General features: G+C 40.2%; 1 protein-coding gene across 5 annotated transcripts in view; it reads right to left on the reverse strand.

Annotated features, from left to right (window-relative positions):
• sona (sol narae) overlaps positions 1 to 23,625 on the reverse strand; it is a 46,825-nt gene that overhangs the window by 6,156 nt on the left and 17,044 nt on the right. For 4 of the 5 annotated variants that reach the window (XM_070212492.1, XM_070212489.1, XM_017147536.3 and 1 more), the window contains exons 4-8: positions 20,124 to 20,219; positions 9,233 to 9,362; positions 8,463 to 8,725; positions 7,614 to 7,718; positions 767 to 909 (exon numbers count right to left, since the gene is read on the reverse strand). In XM_070212492.1, the coding sequence (XP_070068593.1) occupies positions 767 to 909; positions 7,614 to 7,718; positions 8,463 to 8,725; positions 9,233 to 9,362; positions 20,124 to 20,219 (737 nt within the window). Of the gene's footprint in view, positions 1 to 536; positions 590 to 766; positions 910 to 7,613; positions 7,719 to 8,462; positions 8,726 to 9,232; positions 9,363 to 20,123; positions 20,220 to 23,625 lie in introns of all 5 variants that reach the window. The other variant, XM_070212490.1, reaches the window with a different exon arrangement.

Raw genomic sequence — 23,625 nt, forward strand, 5'->3', positions numbered from 1 at the left:
GCTAGAGTAACTAAAATATCTAAAATTAAATCCAATATTCCTTCAACTTTAACTAATTGGGTTATTTGGTCCATAAAGAGTATCCAATAATTTAGGCGCATAAACCACAATTAAATACTAAATCTTGATGTAAATGTTCGCTTCAACCAATGAGACCTTTAAGCAGATACAATATACTAAATAAATCAACCGGTTTTATGCCTTATGGACCGATCCGCTACTCAAATTAGTTTAACGCTTCGAGATTAACTTTTTTTCTTTGCTCAAATGTTGTAATTTTGGTGTTTCTTGTGAGTATGTGTGTCGTGTAATTGTGGTAGTAATTTATTAAGACCCACACGCAATTTTAGTCCACTTTACTGGGTTTTGTTTTTTAGGTGTTTGTTTGTAGCTTAAAAGGTGCAAACCGAGAACTGACTAAAGTATGTTAAACACCCGCAATGACATTTGTTCTAGGTGTGTGTTCTATGTGTAATGTATGAGTGTCGTGGGGGTAAGTCTAGGATTTGTTTGGAATTTCTTTAAAATCTTTTTACCCGCTGTGCCCTTGGTGCAGCGACCTCCTTTGCGCCTGCGACACATATCATACCTAGACACGAGTAGACATTATATATATAGGTAATTTTCTGGGAAATCTTTGGTAAAGTGGATAAGGAATTATAGGGGTAAGATAGAGGGAAACGCGTGGGGAGAAGTCTGCTGTCGATGCTGCAACGAGAACACAAAACACAAGGAGGTAACTAGGCCCATTCCCCAGACCACTCACTTGGTTATGGCAACGGCAATGTCGTAGACCGGTAGTCGACGCTCCCGGAACAAATATTTTCCCATGTCCGTGAGGGCAGCAGCCGAATCGATGGCATCCCGACCCACTCGATTGCGTTCCAGATAGGGAGTGGCATCACGACCCTGAAAAAGATTGAGTTTTAGGGTTAAAAATTAGTTTTTTTTTTGGAATATTTTTTTTTATTTATAAACATATAAAATATTATTAGCTTATGACGCAAGTTTATGTTTAATCAAAACTTAAACTAACTTTTTTATGGCAATCAACTGGTAACCTGGATTCCCTCCTTTCAATCTCTGCCTCTGCTAAATTCAATCCCTGGGGCTGACATTTATGGCTCGTAAAGTCCCCACCAAAAGCCCCATTGAACCCTGCGACCCACATTAGAATACAGTAGGCCATCATCAGGTAGTGAAAATTGCAAAATATTCGACAAAATCGCCCCAAGGAAGCTTTCAATGCGATGATGCAACCGATTTGGCATTTGACTGAGCGAATGAAAAGAGCTTCGAGTGAAATATTTATGGCCCATTCGTCGGTGAAAATGAAGCTGGAAACCGAAGTCGAAACGGAAATCAAGTGAACGTGAAAAACGTGCTGCTAAAACCGAGCCTAGCGATAAGGCCAATGCAGCAGATGATCATCATTAGTTGCACTCAACAAAAATGTTGATAGTTCATGTTGAAGTTCATGAGATCTGATTATTATTAGGAAATAATGCTTATTTCATAAAAGAAAACAAATTTAAAATATTAATTGCGTGTAATTTCCTTTTAAAGACTGTTTTTTTGAGTGTACAGATGATGATCAAGCCAAGCAAAGTCAAAGTCGTGTGGGTTTCCTTTGGAAATTCGTTGCTTTTGATTGTTAGGCTGCCGCAGTGGAAACCAGTTGCAATTGTGCGTTGCATAATTGGAGCTGCAGTTGCAGTTGCAGTGGCAGTGGCAATTTCATCAGCTGTGTATGCACCGTATGCACCTCCGAGGGCAACTTTCAGCACTCGTAAATCCAGGTAAATCCACGGATACGTAAGCGCTAATATCGTGACCGAAGGGGCGTTTTAGATTTACCGAAGTGACAGCTACATAAATTAAAATAACACAATTGTCAATCACTTTGAGCCCTAGGCAAATCAATATGTTAATGCGGATCCAGAGCTAATCTGTGCGCCCGAACCAGTTGCAGTTTCCACTTCCAGTTTCCACCGGAGGTGCAGGTGATAAAACCAAAGTTAAGTGACAAACCGCACTCGGTTGACACATTTGATTTGCGGCCATTTGCCAACTGGAAAACAATCTCGGAGATACTCCGTCTCTGAGCTTCGCTTGTATCTATTCCTAAGCCGGCGCACCGAAGTCGGAGCCAAGACTTTTGATAAATTACCAACTAGTCGGACAGACAGCAGATGTCTAGGAAATGAACACAGTCTGACAAAGTGATCTGGAAACCAAGAAACACCGCAGTTTTGAAATCTGTTTATTGCCAAATGAGATGCAAAACGTATCCGCTCGATTGGGTGTATCTGTATCTGAATTTGAATCTGAATCTGAATCTAAATAAACATTAAAAGTCCGCACTCGAAGTCTATCCGTTTCGTTTCTGCCTCATTCCCGTCCAACTCTTCGGACGATCTGACACATTGATCATTTCAAAGTGCGGGCACGTCGTTCTCCCGAAAGAAGTCAGTAATTCGAATTGATTTTTTTCGGCAATTTTCGACAGACAAAACTATCAAGAATTTTAAATGCTTCGATTGCCGCGGCCTTGGGCCAAGTGGGAAAGGCAACTGGCTTTGGATTGGAATCCACCAAATTACAAACAATTATTGTTGAATTGCATTTTGAGTGGTTTATTAGAGCAGTCTCTGTCTCAAGCTGAAGATCTTGAAGATTCACTCAAGTTGTTTGCTGATCAGCTGTAATTGTAACTTGTTCAAAGGCGAAAAGCAATTGAAATGGGTAAATATTGATATACACTTTTAAACTATTGTTTGTTTTTCGTTGCGTAACTCAATAGACCGCTTCCTTAATCCAGGCAGCAGGCAAACTAATTGTTTTGCGGCTTATTTCTTTGCCCAGCTCTCAACCTCAGTGATTCCCAGTATGGGATACACGGTCATCAACGTCACACAAGTTGGCATGGGAAAGAGAAAAAAGCAAAGCCCAGACTGAGGTAGACCACCGACAAATATTGTGTCTAGGCACAATCTCCCGAAACCACTGGACCATGGATGACCTGGCACATCTTTGATTACAGATTGCACAATGCAAGTGGTTACCCCAACGATCCAAGAAAAAGAAAAAACATTTGTCAAATAATCGGACCAAAAAAAACGTAAGACTATCAAAGAAACTGTCAGTAGGACCTAAAATGCAACCAAGCCACTAAAACCGGGACCGGTTTGCCTTTCCCCCAAAAATTAAAAATAAACTAAGGCCCCGCGACAGTTTTGCAATAGCCTTTTGTGCGTAATTAAAAGCAAAATGTTATATTTTAATTTAATTTTTCAGTTTTCAGGTTTTCCAGCTCCTTTCCCTGGGCCGGGCATATAAATCTTGCGGTCCCAAAAAAAAAACTGTCAATGCAATTGCCTGTAATTTCTAGCATTTCGCAAGGCTCACTAAACTATCCAGCAATCCAACAGGGTGGTGGACAACCAAGGCGGCTCACACCCACTCGGACACACACACCCAGCCCAAGAAGCCGAAAAGCTATAGCCACCACCCTTCCGCCCCCTCCAATGACATACGCTTTGACTTTCGGCGCCCACACAGCGGATAAGTCGGACTTGGGCGACAGGCGGCGGATCGGGCCACCACCCACAGAGCCGACAGGCTTTTGGGTCAAGATATGGGGGATACCTTTCCTTTTCCCATACCCTACAAGAAACCATATTGAACTGATGAAGAAGTTTCTCAAAAATATCATTATAATCTCTTTGCACTTTCATTCCCAGCTATTTTCGTTTTCAATACCCTGATGTCGATTTTCCTATCATCAAAGAAACTAAACACTAACTACTCTAACTTCACAAATTAATTTTCTTATTTCTATGTATAATTTCTAATATTTTTGGGATTAAAAAAGTTTAGGTACCTTATAAATTGTGTACCCTGATGACTTAGGAGTTTTATTTTTGTAAAGCCAAAAAGGTATAAAAACTTGGAAAAATCTCCTTTAATTTGGAAATTTTCATATTTTATCTTTTGTTTGCGAAATAAATCTTAAATATTTCTATGGTATTTCTATAAGTATTTCTTGTTAGTATGTCAGTGGAATATAAGCCACAACCAGTTAAACCATTTTTCATAAAAGCCATTTCCCGTTAGAGTGTTGAAGTGCCCCTCAAATCCCGGCGACTTTTCCGGCTTTTCCAACACCGCCGCTGGCGAACATTCATTTGTTTATTTATTTATTTGTTTGTTTGTCGCTCTCTGTCCGAGCTTCGCTTCACGTTTCCATTTGCATTATTGCAATTTATGTTTGCCTGGCACTTGCATTTTTGGCTACCGGCACTCTATATACCACTGGCTTATACATATGTGGATGTGGATATGGATATGGATATGGATATGGATATGGGTCTGGGAGTACGAGTACGAGAAATGTGCCCTGGGGGCAACACCTGGCCTGCCCTATCCCGAACTTTTGTGGCCCAGCTTCGTTAGCCGAGGAATTTGTTATGACAACTGGCAAATATGAGAACTGGCTGGAAAAGGCATCGAGACTTTTGGGTGTGTCGCTCGTGCATTATTTGGCATTTCTGTGGCACTTTAGATAGAGTCGTCGAGATAAGAGCGAGTGGAGAATGTCGATTGGCGCTGAAATTGGGATAGCCCGGTCTCGATTATCACAATTCTGGAAACCCGGCTCTTTTCTTTGGCTCCACCCAAGCGGATCAATTAATCAACTGCGTGGCATTCCTTGGGCTGATAGCACTGTGTGCAGGTGATCATAACAAGTCATAGATATAGATTTATAAAGCCAACACTATATATCAGATCAGCCCGGATTGGATCGTATCGTATCGGAATTGGCGTGGGGGTAGCTTAAGTCGGCTACCGACTTGACTTGAACTTTTATCTGTGACATTTAATTAACATTTTAATTAATTGCGGGCAACTTTCCGTTAGAAGTTAAACAACCAGCCCCCTTTGTCTTCGCCCCACATTTCTGCCTTCTGTTTTAGCTACAAGTGTCGAACGCATTGGCGCTGCGCTTGCGCCACACACATATTTCAGCGGCGGCCAACGGCGGCCACGTTGCGTATGCGCAATTTATTAGGTGCGTATCGTGTGGCGAACATGGAGAAATATGTCAAAGCTCGACGGCTTGTTACTTAGTATTAAGTTTCGCAGGGGATTATAGGCCTGTTGCTAAATATATATATATGGGTATTTTTATTGGCATAAGTTTTTAACCAATCCCCATTTAATTCCCCATCAATAAATCTAATCAAATAATTTAAAGAGATTTTTATAACTTTTCCTCTAGCTAATACACCTTCTCCTACCCATTCATACTAAGTTAAAAACCATTTAATATTCCCCTGGCAAAATGTAATTTGAGCGCTGGCCACTCGATTAGAATTTTTGATTTAGCCAAGTTTTGCTTTTAAAAGTAACTGGCCTGGCACTCGGTCGCAGCTCATTGTTCTGCCTCCGCGGAATAAAAAATAGTGCTCTTAACCAGGCTAGATTTGCGGTTCTTAACGCCTTCGGACCTCAATCGCACTCAGTTGAGTTACGCAGTTTATGGCTTATTAATGTTGCAGCGTTTTGTTGTCATTTTGTTGCGACTTATTTATTTATTTTTCGACTCCCAGCCAAAATCAATTAATTGAACAACTCTCGTAGATCTCGACGACTCCTAAGTAATTCTCTTAGTTATTTGTCAATGGGTGATTAATTTATGTGACTTGGGATTTCGTGCATTTGCTGGCTTTTTGTTTTATGAAATAAACGATTGGCTTTTGGGGTCAAGTTGTTTGGGTTTTTTCTTGAACCAAAATTCGCACTCATATTTTATGGTTTAATATGTAAAGCGATCGGCACGAGCTTCTGGTGACCAAACAGTTTATCAGACCAATCTCTTCCGATAAAATGACGCAAATATCCAATAAATCCGTTCGGGTTTCTTGTTTTTCCATTGCGTCGACTTATCGGATATGTGTATCCAATAATTTGTTGCCCAATTCGCATTCTGAGTAATTACCCGACTTCCATTTCTCGCCTGGCCTGCAGCAACATTAATTAGCGTCGCAAAAAATGAAAAAATGTTTAGCGACGGATGCTTAGATACAAAAAGTATCTCCACCTGTATCCACCAGATACGCATTGCCCGTATATGTGTGTGGGCATAGAAGAGGAAGTCTACTGAGTGTGTGTGTGAAATTGGGCAAAAAGGGGAAAAGAAAAAAACAGCAGGCCAGCCAAAAAAATCTGATCTGAGTCAACTGCAACTGCAGCGACTGCAGTTAGCGTGGCCCATTAGATTATGTAACCACGGCCAACACGCAGTTGCAGCAGGCACTGTTGCATTATTTATGCGGTCTGAATATAATTTTTTTTCTACTTTTTACCTCCGCCGCCAGAGCCGAAAAAGCAAAGCCAAAGCCAATTGACGTACTTAGGGTAACCCGTCGACATCGTTGTCTCCTCGATGTGGAGTTGTCGTGTGGGCAGCCAGCTTGATGCAACTGACGCTGCTGCAGGTGAGCCGAGGCACTCTCCCCCCTTCGTGTGCCAATTTTCCACTTTCTTGGCCCACTGCACTCGCTCCTCTCTCCCAGCTCCTCTCTCTCTTGGCCAAACGACAAATGGCTTCCTGAACCAACGCCAAACTGATTTGTGTGAGAAAGTCTAACCGAAAGTCGGGTCTCTTCGGCCCGCAGTATTGAGACAAAACGAAGCCACGATGCTATAATGTTGTCAAAGTGTTTTATGGTTTTCGCTTATGCAATCAAATTAGTTGAATGTTGATAAGTGAAAGATGTTAACAGACATCAAAGAGATCGCTCACGACAGCTCAAGTCGCTGTAAGAGGAAGCGAAAGCCATATTTTTATGGTCATTGCTCGTATTTCTTTTTAGGGTTCTAAAATAATTAGCTTCTGGCTTAAGTCAGTTTGAAGTGGTTTTTTGAGTAATAAAATTTTAACTTTTAGCCACCTTAAAGCAGTTTAACCCAATTTATAGTGTCTTAAACCGATTCGCCTTCATAAACTATTACAGTAAATCTTGGATGTGCCAGAAGGTTAAAGCCAACTTTGTTGGCCAGCTCGATTCGCGTGCCTATAAAGTATTTCGGTTGCTAATTTCTAGAAAAACATTTAGCCAGTTTCACAAAGCAGGCGCACGAGTAAAAAACTTGTTAAAATTTGTTGTCCCAGCTTTTTGTGTGCTTCGGCCGAGCAAATAACCAAATTGATTGTCCACATTTTTTCTAGCGAATCGAAGCGCATGCGTTGCATGTTTTTGCTGCCAGTATTTCCCTGCCAGATTCCCAGATCGTGACAGTTCATTTGGAGCTGACTTGGCCGAGTTGGGCTAGCTGGCGGCTACTTGGGCTCGAACTGTGAAGGAGAGCTGCTGCCCCGATTGGCAAGACCCATTTTGGCCAGGGGTCAAAGCTTAGCTACCAAAATGGATTACTCAATTAGCCAAATGAAAGTCGAATTGCTGCTATTGTGTAATGATCCCTGGCTGGAGGGGTATTTAAAGGAGCTTGATTCGGATGTACAAATAAAAAAGTGGACTTTTGTGAAATCATTAAAAAAGGCAATCTAAGTGATATAATCTAAAATAATATTTTCCATATTTACTTACCCTCGAAATGATAATGCCGGCAATGCTGATACGTATTCTTGGCCCCTTCAGCAGGCGATAGCGCAGATCGACTCCGTTCCAGAACGAGATGAAGTAACGCTTGACCTGGGTGATAAGATATTTATAAATTACAATTCAGTTAAAGTTTGGTCGCAGTGCACGTTTGTCTTTGTCAGGTACTCGCATCTCTATAAGGCTTTCATCTGAGCCGCATCTCCGGGTATTCTAGGTATTCTTTGAGCTACAACGCACCCAGAATAGGCAGACTTATAAATCTTGAGCGAGAGTGATGTGCATAACAATTATATCATGTGTTTGGGCATCTAAGAAGCCACAAATCAAGAACTATATCTGAGTGCTGATCAAAAACTTGAGTGTTTGGATTAGGCTAAGGAGTTATAGTTCAGTCAGAAGTGTTTAAACTATTTAAGTTACTTTTCCAAAAGCCTCAGCCATTGCTCTAATAAAATGTATTGCTTTAATAAATCTGCAATTCCCCCAATATAATCCCCTTTGGGGATTCGAGTCTCATTCACAACCAGACCTATCTATCAATACGAACACATGTCTCGGCTCGCATAACATCTACACATGTAGCCAGCGAGAAACCAACAAAAAACAACTTTTACAAAATCCTCAGACTTTGAAATCCCCTCCGGGTTGGGTTTGGTTCGGGTATCGTATCGTATCGAAAATCCGAACACACGCAGAGACAATCCTAAACTCAATTCCAGCTGTCTGCAATTGCCGAAACAACTTCATTCAAGCCAATGGCTTTTAATTTCTTTTTTCCCCATTTTTTCCCCATTTCGTATTTGTGTTTTTTCTGGCCCTGTCACGCACACGTACCTGCAAATTATCGCCGCCATGCAGCCGATAGCCGTCGTAGTCGACGATAACCAAGACCTCGGGATAGATGATGTACGGCGCCTGACGACGGGATCGAGTCCGGGACTCGGCCACTTGAGGTTCCGTCTCCAGGGCTCCTTCGTCCTCGTCGTTGAGATCCTCGAAATCGGGACTGCTGGGCGCACTGCGTGGACTGCGACGCTGGCGGCGCTGCAACCTCTCGAGCTTTTCGCTGGCCAGCAGATCATCAGGTTCCATGAAGGCTGTATTATATGCCCGAAAAAATAAGATAACCGGAAACGGCGAATTAAACGAAAATTAAGCAAAAATCGAGTGGTGGAATGTCTTTATTATGATATAAGAAGCTGGCTGAAGTCAGGTAGCCGCCGCATTTAACTGTATTGGGAATAATTTTTGGGGGCATTTCGGCAGAAGTCGACACATGAGAAATACCAGGCATAAAATAAATAATTTTATAGCGATTATCGCTGGAATTTTGGCGCCACCACAACTGCAGAGGTAAATGCATTCGGCGAAGGGCGAAATGTTACATTGAACTCTTCGGCTTTTGTGAATAAGCGTATCTTCTCTTTTTTTTTCGTTGAGCAGGAAATGCTATCGGCATCACGTCGATCTCTAGCCCGAGATTTATGGGCCATGGGCTTAGGCCGGGGTTTTCTATGGCTTTCTATGGGTCAATGCGCCCATTAAGAACGTAGCCTGCTTCTCATGGGCGTGGATTGATGGGGCTGTATCAAAATTTGTCTTACCAAAGTCACTCAGTTGCTCTTCTGCGGCAGAAGCCTCGCGCTTGTAGATGATGTGATGGGACTCCTCGGGATGGGGACTCAGTTCGTGCGGCAAGGGCTTGATGACCAGATCATGACCGATGCTGCCCTCCTGTAAATGGGAATTAGGTTAAAATGAGTGAGTTGGGATAATTAATCAGAGTAACATATATCATTCTTGGGGATTTATTCTTCAGCTGACTAAAAACTAACACAAGCAGGCATAATAGCATTAAATTTCTAGCTACATTTGTCAAACCACTGACACCGGCGAACTCCATTTCGGGCAGATAATTTAAATAATTTATTGAACTCTTTTCCACTCAGCATTCTTGGCCTGCACTCGACGGTATGAATTGCCATATGAATATGAGTTGCGTTTGAATGACGCTGGCCAAGTCATAAAAATTAGCTGCAATTTGCATAGTTGAACATTTTATGCAAATAATCTGCGATCTAGATAAGCAATGTTTCCACACTATTCTCGGTCTCTCGGTTCGTTTTTATCGCCTCTGTAATTGCAATAATTATTGTTGGACTAAAACAGCGCCAGCAGGCGTAACCTTGAGAAAGGTTAGCTGCTAAATCGACTGAATTGACTGAACATTAAGACACCTAAATGCTTTCGATTCAATTTGCTTACGATTTCGTTTCAGTTTTAATTGGCTTTTTGTTTATCGATCATCGAACGAACACCCACTTGGCACTAGGCGTGATCAGGGCTAATTAAGTCTCGGCCATAATGCTATAATTAAAATATTAACAGTGAGCCAAGCTGGTTGGACATTTGAGCTACTGCGATAACTGGCCACCAGCTGAGATCATGTTTAACATAAAATGTGTAAGGGAAATGGAACTATAATTGTTCTTGAGCTGAGTCAGTCGCAGATATATATAGCTAATGCCTAAACAAACTGGAATCTATGGGAATTCATGCAGGCTTACTGCACAACTGAAATTCCCATGAAAGCAAATGGAAACAAAAACGTTACAAATTAAGCAACCAAATGACTTAGGCAGCGAACTTGATTTTGCTCTCAATATATATTTGAGCATTTATTGAAAATGCCAAAAACTCAAACAAACACAAAACGGCAAAGTTCAATGTCCTCGCACACGCGACTTCAGTTAAATGTCAGCAAAAGCAACAAAGACATGTGCCATAAACAAATTGCAGGCAAAGCCAAGTAACAAATTGCCACAGATGACATGGGCCAAACAGTCGCTGCACTGAAAGAAATGAGGTGTTTTTCAAATTTTAATGTGCAGACCTTCAATTATACAAAAAAGTATACATTTGAAAGTATTCAAATTTTTTTGACAAAAAATAAATTAACTGATTTTCTGTTTTTTTAACGTTTTTTATATTTATTTCTCTGGGTAAAAAAATCATTCAGCAAATTATAACAAAATGCTATGTAAAATATTAAATAATACCATAACTACTTTTATCTCTGTGCATATGTAAATGCAAATCGAGTACGATTGGAAATTGTTCGAGCAACCTCTCTCTTCGCCCGTTGCAGCATCGCTCTGGGCACTTGAATTATGAGCAATATTTGAGTTAGCGACACTTAAATGGATTTGGCACACAGTGCGTATGATAAATGTGCGCGTTAAATGCCTGGCATTCACATTGAAAGTCAGTTGACAGCGGAGAAGGTGTCAACGAGGTGAGCCAACAACTTCATTGGTTTCCTCCGATTTCTTTACTTTTCACTAAGTTAATCATTTATTCTGTATGTGCCGCCACAAATACTATAACATTTATTTTAGTTGCGAATTTAGTTGTATTGGCCATTTGGCAGATCTTTTAATTTACCCGACTCGCTGCAATTTTTCTCGGCATGTGGCAGTAACAAATTTTTCGTGTTCCACTTTGGTTGCGTTTTCCGCATTTCCACCGAAAAGCCAGCGAAAAAAAACACCTAGTCAAGGCATTTTGGGCGTATGTTGTGCTGATTTCAGACTTACTTAACGTTTGTTTATTCGACTTAAGTTTGTCTCGCTGTTAGAGTTCTGGTACATGTGTTATGTAACTGCCCCACAGTGATAGGCTGTAATTTTCAAACGCCTTGCCTTGAACGCGATTTATGCGAAAAGCCAATTAATAAATTACCTAAGTACGATTTATTTGCCTTGCCTTAAGTGTTGAAAGTTTGGCCGAGTAATTGCCTCTTAATTGTAGGCAAAATAAAAAGCTTTTACTTGTCTATTCGCAGTCGGGAATAGTTAATCTGTCGAAAGGGGAAAGGAAGTGAATTTTGAATCTCTGGCCATAAATAAACTATAAAAGAAAGGGATCTATTAAATGAATTGCATTAATTAAAATGTATTGAAAATGGTAAAAAACTTATTATTTAAGTGTCAGCCGAACCGAATTTTGTTTTTTTAGTGACACAATAATTGTTTTAAATAAATTGTTGTTATTTCAGGTGTACAAATTGTAATAATCTCAAGTAAATTCTTCCACATTTGCTGGCCCAAGTTAAGATCCAGATTTTTTTGCGATAATCATAGACCTTATAATTTTCCGGCTGTCGGCAAGTGCTGCCAGGCCAATTACACGTTGTTCAATATCAGATGGAGCAGGGGGATAAAAGCATGGGGTTCCGGGGGGGAAAACAGCAAATTGCTTTCAAATCACGCAGCTTACACACCAAATGTACATTGGCTACGAGTATCTGCTTTCAGCTGGTCCAAAATAAAGTTGTCCGAGTTCGGGTTGTCTTGTTTATGTAATCACCCACAACACGATTGTTATATCTGCAGAAGCAGAGAGCTGATTTGGAATTACGCTAACGGGTGCTTTTTCAGCATCGGTTTCTGGCGGCCTTTCACACATTTCGAACAAGTGCGCGTATCTGTCAGAAAATACAGATAGACAACTTTGATTGGCACCTGCAGAAACGCCCAGCGATTGCAATCAACCGACAATGAGCTTGATTGATTTGTGATGATATTTTCGTTTGCTCCTTCCTTTATTCAATTAAATGTAAATCATTTTATAATATTTCTCCACCATGATCGCAGATAATCAGCAAACGGCGGTTGCATAATGTGACACGCCACAGCAGAAAAAAGAGTTCACTGAACCAAAAATTTACTTACAATCAAAATTAACACCTTTTCGTATTTGTTTTGTATTTTTTGCTATTTTGGCCAGCCCAGAGCATCAAAGCTCGTTTGAATGTGCAAATACCTAAAATTGGCAGACGCCGAAACACAGCAGTGGCAAATAAAGCAATACAAAAAAATCACTTTGCGGTTTGTAATTTCGGGAAATTAGCATAATTTGTGCAAATTCATGACACGAACATTCGAAGGAGTTGGAGCGGCGATCATCATTAAAGTCATGACTATTGCTGTTTGCCAAACTCGCTGGTGTTACGGCCCAAAGCGGCCAGAAAATGGCTGTTAACTGGAAAAGAAGTTGTCTATCAATGTGATCCCCCAGAAAACTAATTCAAATGCAAATGGAACCAAAATTATTTACGTATTTGGACATCATTTATATGAAAATCTCGCAAGTTTAAAGTGCTAAGCAGTCGCTCTAAAAACCTTGATACGAAAAAATAACAAATTATGCTCTTTTCGATGCGGCATCAATGGAAATGCGTTAAGGTGGGTCCCTCTGTAGTTCGTTTATTTTTTTCTTGCTTTTTCGGTTATCATCTTGGTCAAGGTTAAATCTAATCGGCTCTTAAGATCGCTGTTCAATGCGAGTGCATGTAGTCGTAAACTACAGCGCCGACAAACGTCGAGAATCGACAATGAGAACAAGAACGGATACCAATACTCAGATATTACGGCTGAGAGATACCTGCCGTGTTAACAGTTTGTTTACATAAAGCAGCTCGTTAAAAATATTCCGAACCCACCTTCAGGCAGCCCACTCAGCCACACGGATTCTGTATCTGTATCTGAGGCTGCGGCTGGTCAATGAATATTTATATTATAAAAGAATAAAAATCGGCCGAACAGCAGTGGCCACCGCCCATGGTCAGGTCAGCTTCAGAACTTGGCCCACACAGCGGTTTGGTTCTCGGGTTCTCCGGATCTCGCTCGACGGCAATCACAAGCAATCAAAATTTATTTGCTCACAAAATGTATCTGCCACTAGAACGCACTTAGCCATGTCTTTTTCGGTTTCTCGCCAACTTTTTATACCCGTTACTCGTAGAGTAAAAGGGTATACTAGATTCGTGCAAAAGTATGTAACAGCTAGAAGGAAGCGTTTCCGACCCCATAAAGTATATATATTCTTGATCAGGGTCACTAGCCGAGTCGATCTAGCCATGTCCGTCTGTCCGTCTGTCCGTCTGTCCGTCTGTCCGTCTGTATGAACGCTGAGATCTCAGAAACTACAAAAGCCAGAAGGTTAAGATTTTCCACACTTATTCTTTGGCTTTCTACGCAGCGCAAGTTTATTTTAGCCGAGCGCCACGCCCCCTCTAACGCCCACAATCGCCCACTAACGATTTTAAAATGGGTCCTGCGCCCACATCTTTAAAGATTTCCGAGAAGTATAAATGCAATTTTGTTGTGTATATGTATACCTATCGAAATGTAGAAGACATTTTTCAAATCGGACCATTCATTAAAAAGTTATACGCAATCAAAAATTATATATCTATCTCCCTCGCACTCCCTTTAGCTGAGTTACGATTATTAGTCGGGACACCAACCCGACACAGCGTTCGCACTCCCTTTAGCTGAGTGACGGGTATTAGATAGTCGGGACAACAACCCGACTATAGCGTTCTCTCTTGTTTTGGTATAATTTGTTGCGATGTTTGGTGCGTTGGTGCAGCAGCAAGTTCAATGCGAACTGGGGTTAGGATCTTTCAAGTTGCCGCTCCAATAACTTCGGCCAGATAGCGAGCTATATGGCCAAGTGGGTAGGTAGCCAGGCAGGCGTATGAACCTGGCCTAATGAAGTTCGAGTCGCATGTCAAAGTCAAGTGGAGTCGACATCAACATCTACATCACAATCGGGTCTGAGTGACTGATCGCAGGTTATCCTTGCACTTAGAAGTGTCTCAGAAGTGAAGGCCTCTCAAGGTTGATGGCTTGGGTGTGTGTGACAACCACTCAGATACCAAAGAATCAATCTCTTTACCAATCTTATCTGGATTTTAATATTTTACAAGCTAAGTGAGGCGTTTATATACGAAAGAATCAGTGACTCCATCAATCTAATCCAGGTTCTAAGCGTGAGAGGTTTATTTTCTCTTCGTAATAAAACTGCTATCTTGATTAATGACTGTCGCCTTTCATTTGCCGCCGATTAATCCGCTTAATTGAAATTGGATCCCCTGGCGGACACTAAAGCCCCAAATTGAATCCCCATCAGCGGGCAGGCGCCCAATTTAACTATCTTAAGCGTGAAAATATCAGACTCGTGCCCAGCTTCCATTTACCCCTTCCCGAAAAATACTATACTCCGATCGCCGATATCTTTGTGTATGCCTTGACGTAACCGATATGGCCGTTTATTAAAATGCAATATGCGGCCAAAGTCTTGGAACGGCACCCGCCAGAAATGTTGTTATCATCTGGCGGCTTGCCACACCGCGTTGCACCAATTAAAAAACATTTTTCACGAGGAAATTGCAGCCACAGCCCAAAAAAAGGAAAACGGGGAAAAAATGTGCATTTTGATTAAATAATGCGAGCAGCAGGGTATAATTGAAAAACGGTTTACTTGGCGGTATTTAATCCTTTGTATTCGGGGCATGCGTGTAGCTCATGGAGCGGAGATCGTGATGGATAGCAGTGTTATAGCGTGTGTTTATAGGTTTAATAATTATTTACATAATATTTGATAAAGTTAAATTGGTAATTGAAATATTATTTTTATTACTTTTTGTGACTTTGAATATTCGGTGATATTAAATAAAAAGTGACTAAGAGCATGAAAAATATATAAGTTCGAACTGCTGTATTCCCTATCACTGCTTTAATCGGCAACACCGTGTCACGCTGCCATCTCTTGCCACCGACATATAGTTTCCCGATCTACAGATCTGCATATGAGCTGTTAACCAAAGTTGTCTGGCACTTATGAATATTGCCAACACGCTCGTTGTTATGTCGACTCGATTTAGTTTCACTCTAGTTTTCCTTTCGGAGTTCCTTGCGGCTATCGGGTAACCAAAATCGAAACCCGAAAGACTTAGGCAACAAACTCGTCAGTTGGGGGTTGTGTCGTCCGCGAAAACCGAAAAATATATATATCGTTGAATATATATTCAGGGTGGGGTATCCATAGCAATTTGCAAAACTATTTTGCATTAATTTCGCTCCGGCCAAAACTCATTGCACAATGACCAGAGCCGGATCAAGTGGCTTGAAAGTTTCGGCTTTAATCAGCCAAAAGTCGAAGCGAATATAGCCATCAAATTGTATAACATTTGTAAATGTCGCTGGCGCATAAATTGCAATTCTCCCGCCTGAATGTCAGGCCGACTTTGGCCCATAAATTGTGCAATTTTAACACTTGATGATGATGCTGCTGCTGTTGCGGCAAATGCAAATCAAATCAGCGGTCAGCCAAGTATTCAGATATAGAATTTCCCGCCAAGAAGAGCAACTATCGAACATTTATTCATAGGTACATATGCAGTGAACTCTTTGTAAATATCAAGGCTAGCAATTAGTTGGGAAGGTGAGAAGACTTTGGTTGAGCGAGAAGAAGAAGCTCTCTTGAGACGAATAAAAACTTGTTTGGCACTTTGGACATGAACGTTGCTTAATGATGACGCCGCGATTGCCGTCTAATAGAGTTGGCCAAAATGCTGCGAGCCGTGTCCAAATGTCGCCTGTGCTACCTAATAATTCAGCATGTTGTTTCCATTGTTGTTGTCTAACCGTTTACAGAATTCTGTTTTCTGTTTGTTCAAATGGCAGTGCACATATTGATATTTCCAGTGCTGTCAAATGTCAAGTGGCTTGAAAAAAGGGCAAATCGCATTAGCGGGGAGTGTGGCTGAGGTGTGACTGATAAAGTTCAGAAGAGGTCAAAAACCAGAAGATAATATCTAAATATTATTACTATTTAGCAATTGTGTAGTATCTAAAGATGATTTACTAAAAAAACACTAAAGGTTAATACAGCACTGGGATCGAAATACCATTACTAGAAATGTTTTTTTTTTAATTGAGGACTTAATAAACAAAAGACTTAAGGTGCGAACTTGAAATGGCATGCTAAAATCGTATTTTGACAAAAACTGGTGTATTAAAAAGTTTTTTTTATTTAAGACTTTTTTAACGACTAACCTACTTTAGAAACTTTATTTTACTTAGGAATGGAATGGTATTTTTATTGAATATTTTCCATAATTAATCACAATTTTATATCGAATTCCCTCTAACAGCTACATTTCTTTCAACTAACTAAAGATACTTTTACTTTATCTGTGCACCTTACACAAAGGTTTTTGAAAGCCCATTAATAGAGAGATGCATATCACGAGTGCTGCATAATTGCCCTTACGTAAGCCGCTCTCTCGTTATGAAAGGTGCCTGAAATGCACTCCATGGCTTTCGTGGATTTGTTTTCCGATTCAGGGCCAAACTTTTCAGAGCAGCGGGTAATTAGCAGTCGAGACCCAGGCATCAACTGCATACATCACCTGCATCCAATTCATCAGCGGCCGCACGCATCGCCTTTTTTTTTTGGATTTGACTGACGTTGGCCGCAATTAGCATTAATCAAGCTTGGTTACCGAAAGACCCTCGTAAAAAATACTTTATTTATTCAAGTGCATAAACAAATGACCGTAAACACTGAAGGCAAAGAAGAGTAAGACAAAACGCAGTGTTATTAGTACAATTTGTTTAGCTCGTCTGGTTCTGCCTTGAGCTCGTTTCGTTTTGATAAATTTCCAGAAGGGGAGGCTAGGGTAATTGTCTAAGTCTAATTAGCCATCTCCAAAATGGATGTCATCAATTTTTGGAACTATTCGCAGGGCAAAGAAACAAGCCTCAAATGCCGAGAGTAATTGGCCGTGAAATTAATATTCGCATGTAAATGTTTCTCTGTGCGGGATTACGAGTCAATGTCAACATTGATTGGGTCAAAAGTGGATACATTACCGCGTCTGCCAGTGGGTGGCACAAATAATGTTCAAGTCCAGGTTGTCTAAGGGCATTCGGGGTGACCTTCAACCTCTGACATGTACACATTAAATCACATTCGATTTTCGGTTTTCGTTTCCCACACAATCTTTGATGATGAATATCTTTGGTTATGGGATACATAATATGATATCGTTTGGCAGCTGATGGTGGGAATTGTTTTGATCGAGGCTCGTGAAGAACCTTTAAATTCCAAGCTCACTAATGAAGTTTATGTAGAAAAAAGTAACATTGGACCACGTTCAACTTTTTGTGCTGGCAGGCCATTGTAGAAACAACAAAAGTTGGAATATCTGATCAAATAGTGCGTGTAAGTCCACTCTTGAGTAAGCTGTAATTAAATTAAATCGCCGACAAAAAACAACGTGGGTTTGAAATTTCCTTGGAAAATGTTTTGCAATGGGCTAAAAGCAGTTCGTGTCTTAAGTCTTTCATACAGTGGATTGGCAAAAGCTCTGTTGGAAATAAGTAAATAATTTTATGGGTGACTCCAAGTGGCAGTTTTCCTGGGATTACATTTTTTGAAGCCATTACAGCCTATAAATTAAATCTATCTTTATGGATCTGTTCTTTGATATAGCTGGTTTTCCAAAGCCTTTAACAACATTTCAGTTTCAGTCCACTGTGGCCAAATAGTTTGAATACTTCCATCGAGTTTTGTCATCGCCAACAATTATTTTAAGTAAGACGCACATTTTTATGGTCGAAAAGCCTTTTGGTGGGCCTAATTAAGTGGCCATAAACGCGGCGATGGAGGTGGAGGTGTCAGCCTCTCAATTTGTCGGCATTGTTTGAATGGCGAACCGAACAAACGGGCCAGAAGTCTTGCGTAATCCAGCCATCTTCGACTTCTTGTTAATTACAAGTTGGCAGCGGCATCTTGATGGCGAGATGTTTGAGAGCCCGTCCGTTTAAGGTCAAAACCGAAGCCGGAAGCCCCATTGGATTTGGTCAGCACAGCTGCGTCTCTCTGCTTTTTGGCCAATTGCGAAACTTTTCGCCGGCTTTTGCGCTTCGAAATGTCAGCCAGCAAACATTTTTCATGCTCACATGTGTGCCGAGTATTTTCTACATATTATTTATGAATTTTTCTGTTTGTCGGCCGGTGCAGCGGCGCACTTGGCCATAACAAGTCGGTCAAGTCGGACCGGGCCAGCCAGACATTGCTGTTTGACCTTTTATTGGCTTTGGTCTGTAATTATTATCAAAAATACATTTTTGTTTTTTCCTATCCAACTTTTTGCTTAACAAATTAAATCCAAGCAGACGTCAGCGAAGCTCAAAAGATTGCCAAAAATAAAGACCCCGAATGAAGCGGAGGGGCACCAAGACTTTTGTCTATGATGGTTGTTTATTGACCTTATTGTCTGCCAATATTTGTTGGGCATTTTTCGATTCCGCCGCTTATTTGTTTGTCCGTTTGACTGGCTGATTATTAATTTGCTTGAATTGTGACATTTGGTTGTGCAATTCTTCATGCAGGCAAAGCTCAAAAGGTTTCATTCTTTCGGTTCTTTTTCCCACAAGACCAACCTGATCTCAATTTCAATTTCCACCGCCGTGAAAAAGAAAAGACCCCACACACAATGGCCGGTAATTAAGGCAGACTTCCTCCATGCCAAAACTTGTTCCTGCATATTGAGTTCCATTTCCGCCCGCGTAATGTTAATTGCCAATTGTCTTTAAATTAAACGTCATAAGAATTTATCTGATGCTAGTTAAATAGCAAATGCCGAATAAAAATTGGATATTAAATTAAAGCATAAACTGAAATGCCCGAGAATTATGGCAACCTTGATTATTGGCGGTGAGGAAATGCCATGATAATTGCCATTTGCTGTTTTAATGAATGAAAAGAGGTGTACTAAATTCAGCGGTTAAGAATATTCTCTTTACTCTTGCGGTCTGAGGTTAAACAAACCATTTGCCAAGGTCTCTAGTTTTTTAAGCATATCTGAGCTTCTAAACGATTGTATTTGTTCTAACAAAATGAACATTTATGGTCTAATGCAATATATCTTGGAATTATCGCCCATACGCCATCACAATTTTCACTCCTGTCAAATTGGTCCAAGGTGCTCGACGACGATAAAGGTGTGAGATTTATTGAAAGGGTATATAGGACTGTTAATAAATATGAGAGCTAACAAAGGATATCGATGGAAAAATAATTTATTCCCCGACGCTTTACAACTGCTAGAAAATTATACGAATTATCCAAAATTCTTGAAACACATTGTGCAAATCAAATAGGTATCAATTAGTCGACCCTGAATTTTCCTACAGCTTTTCGCGTTGACCATTTACATTTACAGCTGCCGATTTTGCGGCGATAAATTAATGCTTAATCAGCAGAAATTGTCTAAATCCGCAAATTATCCGCCATCGTTCTGAATATCCGATCACGGGCGTTTAATTGTAATGCCCGGCACACCGACACACAGACACACAAATTGAAATGTGCGACAGGCAGCAGTTAACATGGCCGGCATGTCCAACTCCAAAACTGACCATAACAATGGCCGTCTGTCATAACAAAAAAACGAGCAATAGAAAAAGAACTCAAACAATCAGAATGAGAAACGGTAACAGAACAACGCCAAGAACAAGCATTAATGGTCTGTGCTAATTGAAATTCTTGGGGCACGTTCATTGATTGCAGTACAACGCGGCGACCTTGCAAGGTGGGTGGAGGTGGGGCTATTGATCTCAGATTTGGACCACTTACCATTATCAGGTCACCAGTTTCCATGTGGCGCCGCATCAAGATTGCAGCCATATTTTTCTCGTCCTGAAAGACTTCCCCCACTTCGTTTTTGTGATGCTGTAAAAGACGAAAAAAATTATGTTATTATGAATTATAAACCAACTAATTATATTCCCAAAGTGATCCAATAATAATTAGGTTTAATTATAGAGGTATAAAAATTAAGAGCTAAATATTTCTTATTACTAATTTAGCGATAAGCTAATAAAGTAGTATTAATGACGTAGTCTGGGAATTTGTCGAAAAAGTTATTAAACTAGAAGCATTCGACGAGATTTATGTTGATAATTAAAAATAAATTGAAAATGAGCAATAGATATCAAAATACCCGTAACTAATTTTTAACCAAACTAATAACTTCTTTTAATCATAATCTATGCTCGCAGTGCCTTTAATAAATGTAAGACAGCTCCGCGGTGATAAAATATAATTTGTTTAAAAATGCAATTAAATAGCCATTTTACATTTTTACGGGTCTAAATTCCGCACATTCTACGAGATGTAAAACAAATACGAGTGTCCAAAACCGCAGCTGGCCATAACTAAAAATGTAAAGCAATTTTCGTTTTGCTTTTTGTTGTTTTGTATAACAAATGTATATTTTGTGGCCACCGCAGCTGAGTTGACCAAGACAAAACGCGTGGTTAGCGGGTAAATTTAATTAAATGCAACTACGGTTTGGCCAGAAAAAGGTGGCAGAGGTAGGAGGACTCGGGCACTTAGTGAGGAACTTGAGGAGCGTGGGGCAGTCGAAGCTGTAGCGGTAAACTGAGCTTTGATTTATGCCCGTTGTGGGCCAAAGTGACGCCTCAGCATGCACGTCACTCATACGCCGTGTGTGCCGCGGCAGACTTTAGACTGACCATGAAAACAGTGCTGCTGGCCCGGCTTAAAGCTTAAGCTTCTGACATTTGGCCAACTGCTCTAGTTTCGATTTAGTTTCTTAGTTTCTCAGTCTTTGAGTTTCAGTGTCCAACCGTTTTTCAGTCCTGTGACATAGACATTCGTTTCGGATTTTTCTTGTGCTCGCAATTCAAGGCAGCCGTTGTCCAAATACCCCGGGGATATTAGTCTCGAATTAGCATAAGTTTTAATTTCAACGGCTTATCTTTGGTCCCGCTTTGGTCAAACTAATTAAATTAATTGCCGCTGCGTAACCTGACCATTCAATCCAATTCAATTCACTTCCATTCAATTGGATTGAGTTCTGTAATAAATATCGAAATAAATGTAATCTGACACTTGACATCGGCCATAGCATTTGGCATTGGACCGCGTCCGAAGCTCAAAAAAAAAAAACTTGTCGTGCCGGCACTCTATCAAATTACAAGCATAAATCATAACTGCCCGCGTCCAAATATACAGTTACTAATCGCAGTACGCCTGATCGGAGCAATAAATGGCAGTACGTATATGTAGTCGTATGCATTAAACTGAGTCAAGTGCCAAAATCCATTGGCCTTTGGCTTGATGAGAGCTGTCGGCCAGAAGTTAATCTAGATATGTGTGCTTCATGTGGCCTTATTAAAATAATTTGATTGGTATTAAAAGAACCAAGTTCAGGAGATCTATAAAAATAAGTTTCATGACAGTCTTGCCTTTAAAATAAATGGTTACGAAATATTTGTTTAATAATAATTGTCATGTGCATATTAATATTAATTATAATTTAACTAAATCTGAAAGAATAATCCTAATATTATTGTTATTAAATATTATTAAAATATTCCATATATTAAATATTATTATTCCATTTATATATTTTCCATATATTTTAAACTTTATTATAATAAAATCTTTTAAGTTCTTAAACATCCTTTCCCTAGTGAAAACTCCCAAAAATTTATTATAACCGAGCAATTATTTATCGCTCTGATCGAATTACTGAGCTGTCCAGAATGGGGCGGGGTTTTAGTTAGGTTTTTTAAGTTGGTTAGCTGACCGCCAAGCGTGCGGACACGCAAAAGCAACAACAGTCAGCAGACTCAAATTTTTCATGTGCAGCAGGCATTTATGGCTTAATTCGTTGTTGCTGTCGTTGTCGCTAGTTGGTTGTTGTAGCTTTGTTGTTGTATTCGCTAGTCGGACACGGCGACCTTGTGGAAAAATAAGTTCAAAGCAACAAGTGGCAAGTGGCGACCCCCACGCCACCACACGTATTTCGGCTACCATGAATCCGAGAGCCCGAATCCAAATCCAAGTCCAAATCCGAATCTGAATCCGATTCAGAGACTCGAGTTGTCAACGCTTGGAGCCTGGCCAAGTGTTTTGGCCATATAGTATTTATGAACTGTCAGTTGGCCACTTATTCCACAGCTCTGTTTGCTCTTGACTCCACTTTGCATGGACATGGACCCATTGACAATTGCTGTTCTCATTTCGACTCACTTTGTTCTCTCTTATTCCCTCTCTCGAATGCAATTTTAATTAGTTGACTTGCAAATTGTAAATTGTTAGCTGTCGCGCATTTTTTTCTTCGACTTTTTCACTTCGATATATATATAAATTTTTTATTTATGTCGCCGTAAATTTTTTAATTACAAATGGCTACAAGACATTATGCAGATCTCTTTGCTGAGATTAGGCTCTGATCGGAATGTTTTGTGTCTTTTTATTGTTTGGCTGCAACTTTGGTCTTACGTAAGCCACGAATTTCTCGGTTGCCCCAAAGGTTTTGCTTTGATTTTTGCCTATATTTGTTTTCTTACTCAGCCTAAAATGTTTTAAGATGAATGGTTTTGGTTTGACCACAGAAAGGTCGAAGAAAGGAGACTGTTTTTGCCTTAGTATCTGTAAAATTGTGTACACACAAAAAAAATACGTCGCGGTCAAAGTGATATGCGCATGGTAAATTTCTGGCATATTATTTTTTCCGTGCAATACCGATTTGTCTCTCACGGAGATTTTTTCACTTCGAAAAAGAGAGGAAGAAATAATGTGACAACTTAAATTACATTTCGAGCATATCAAGTCAAAATTGATACCACTAACGTAAAATCTATCTTTGTTTCATATTAATTTTTTTTTGGGTGTAGAGGAGGAAAAAGAGTTTTGCTTAAGGATCGCAAAAAAAAAAGTGTGGAAAACCCTTTCCATTTAAAAACAAGCCCCTCAAATGCCTTACTTCAACGCTTTGCCACCTAAATATCCAAAAACGAAAGTAAAAGCCCCAAGACTTAACAACTTCCTGGCTGAAACTTTTTAGCCCATTTTCTTTGGCTCTTTCTTTGGCAATTTTGTTATGCAAATTAAGCCGAAAAGTTGAAAGAAGAAAGACACAAATGACCCGGAGCGGCGAACTTGGCAAAGTGAAAATTAGCCTCTGAACTCTATTGGTGTTGCTTTTTTTTGGTAGTTTCGTTGATGCCGAAGCGAGAAAAAGGTTAAGGCATTAGTCTCAGGCCCTTAACCTGGCGAAAAGACGATAATTTGCCATTGTTCGAACTGCCGGGCAAACGAAAGT

The sequence above is a fragment of the Drosophila takahashii genome, chromosome 2R (genome assembly GCF_030179915.1).
Source record: "Drosophila takahashii strain IR98-3 E-12201 chromosome 2R, DtakHiC1v2, whole genome shotgun sequence".
NCBI lineage: Eukaryota > Metazoa > Arthropoda > Insecta > Diptera > Drosophilidae > Drosophila > Drosophila takahashii.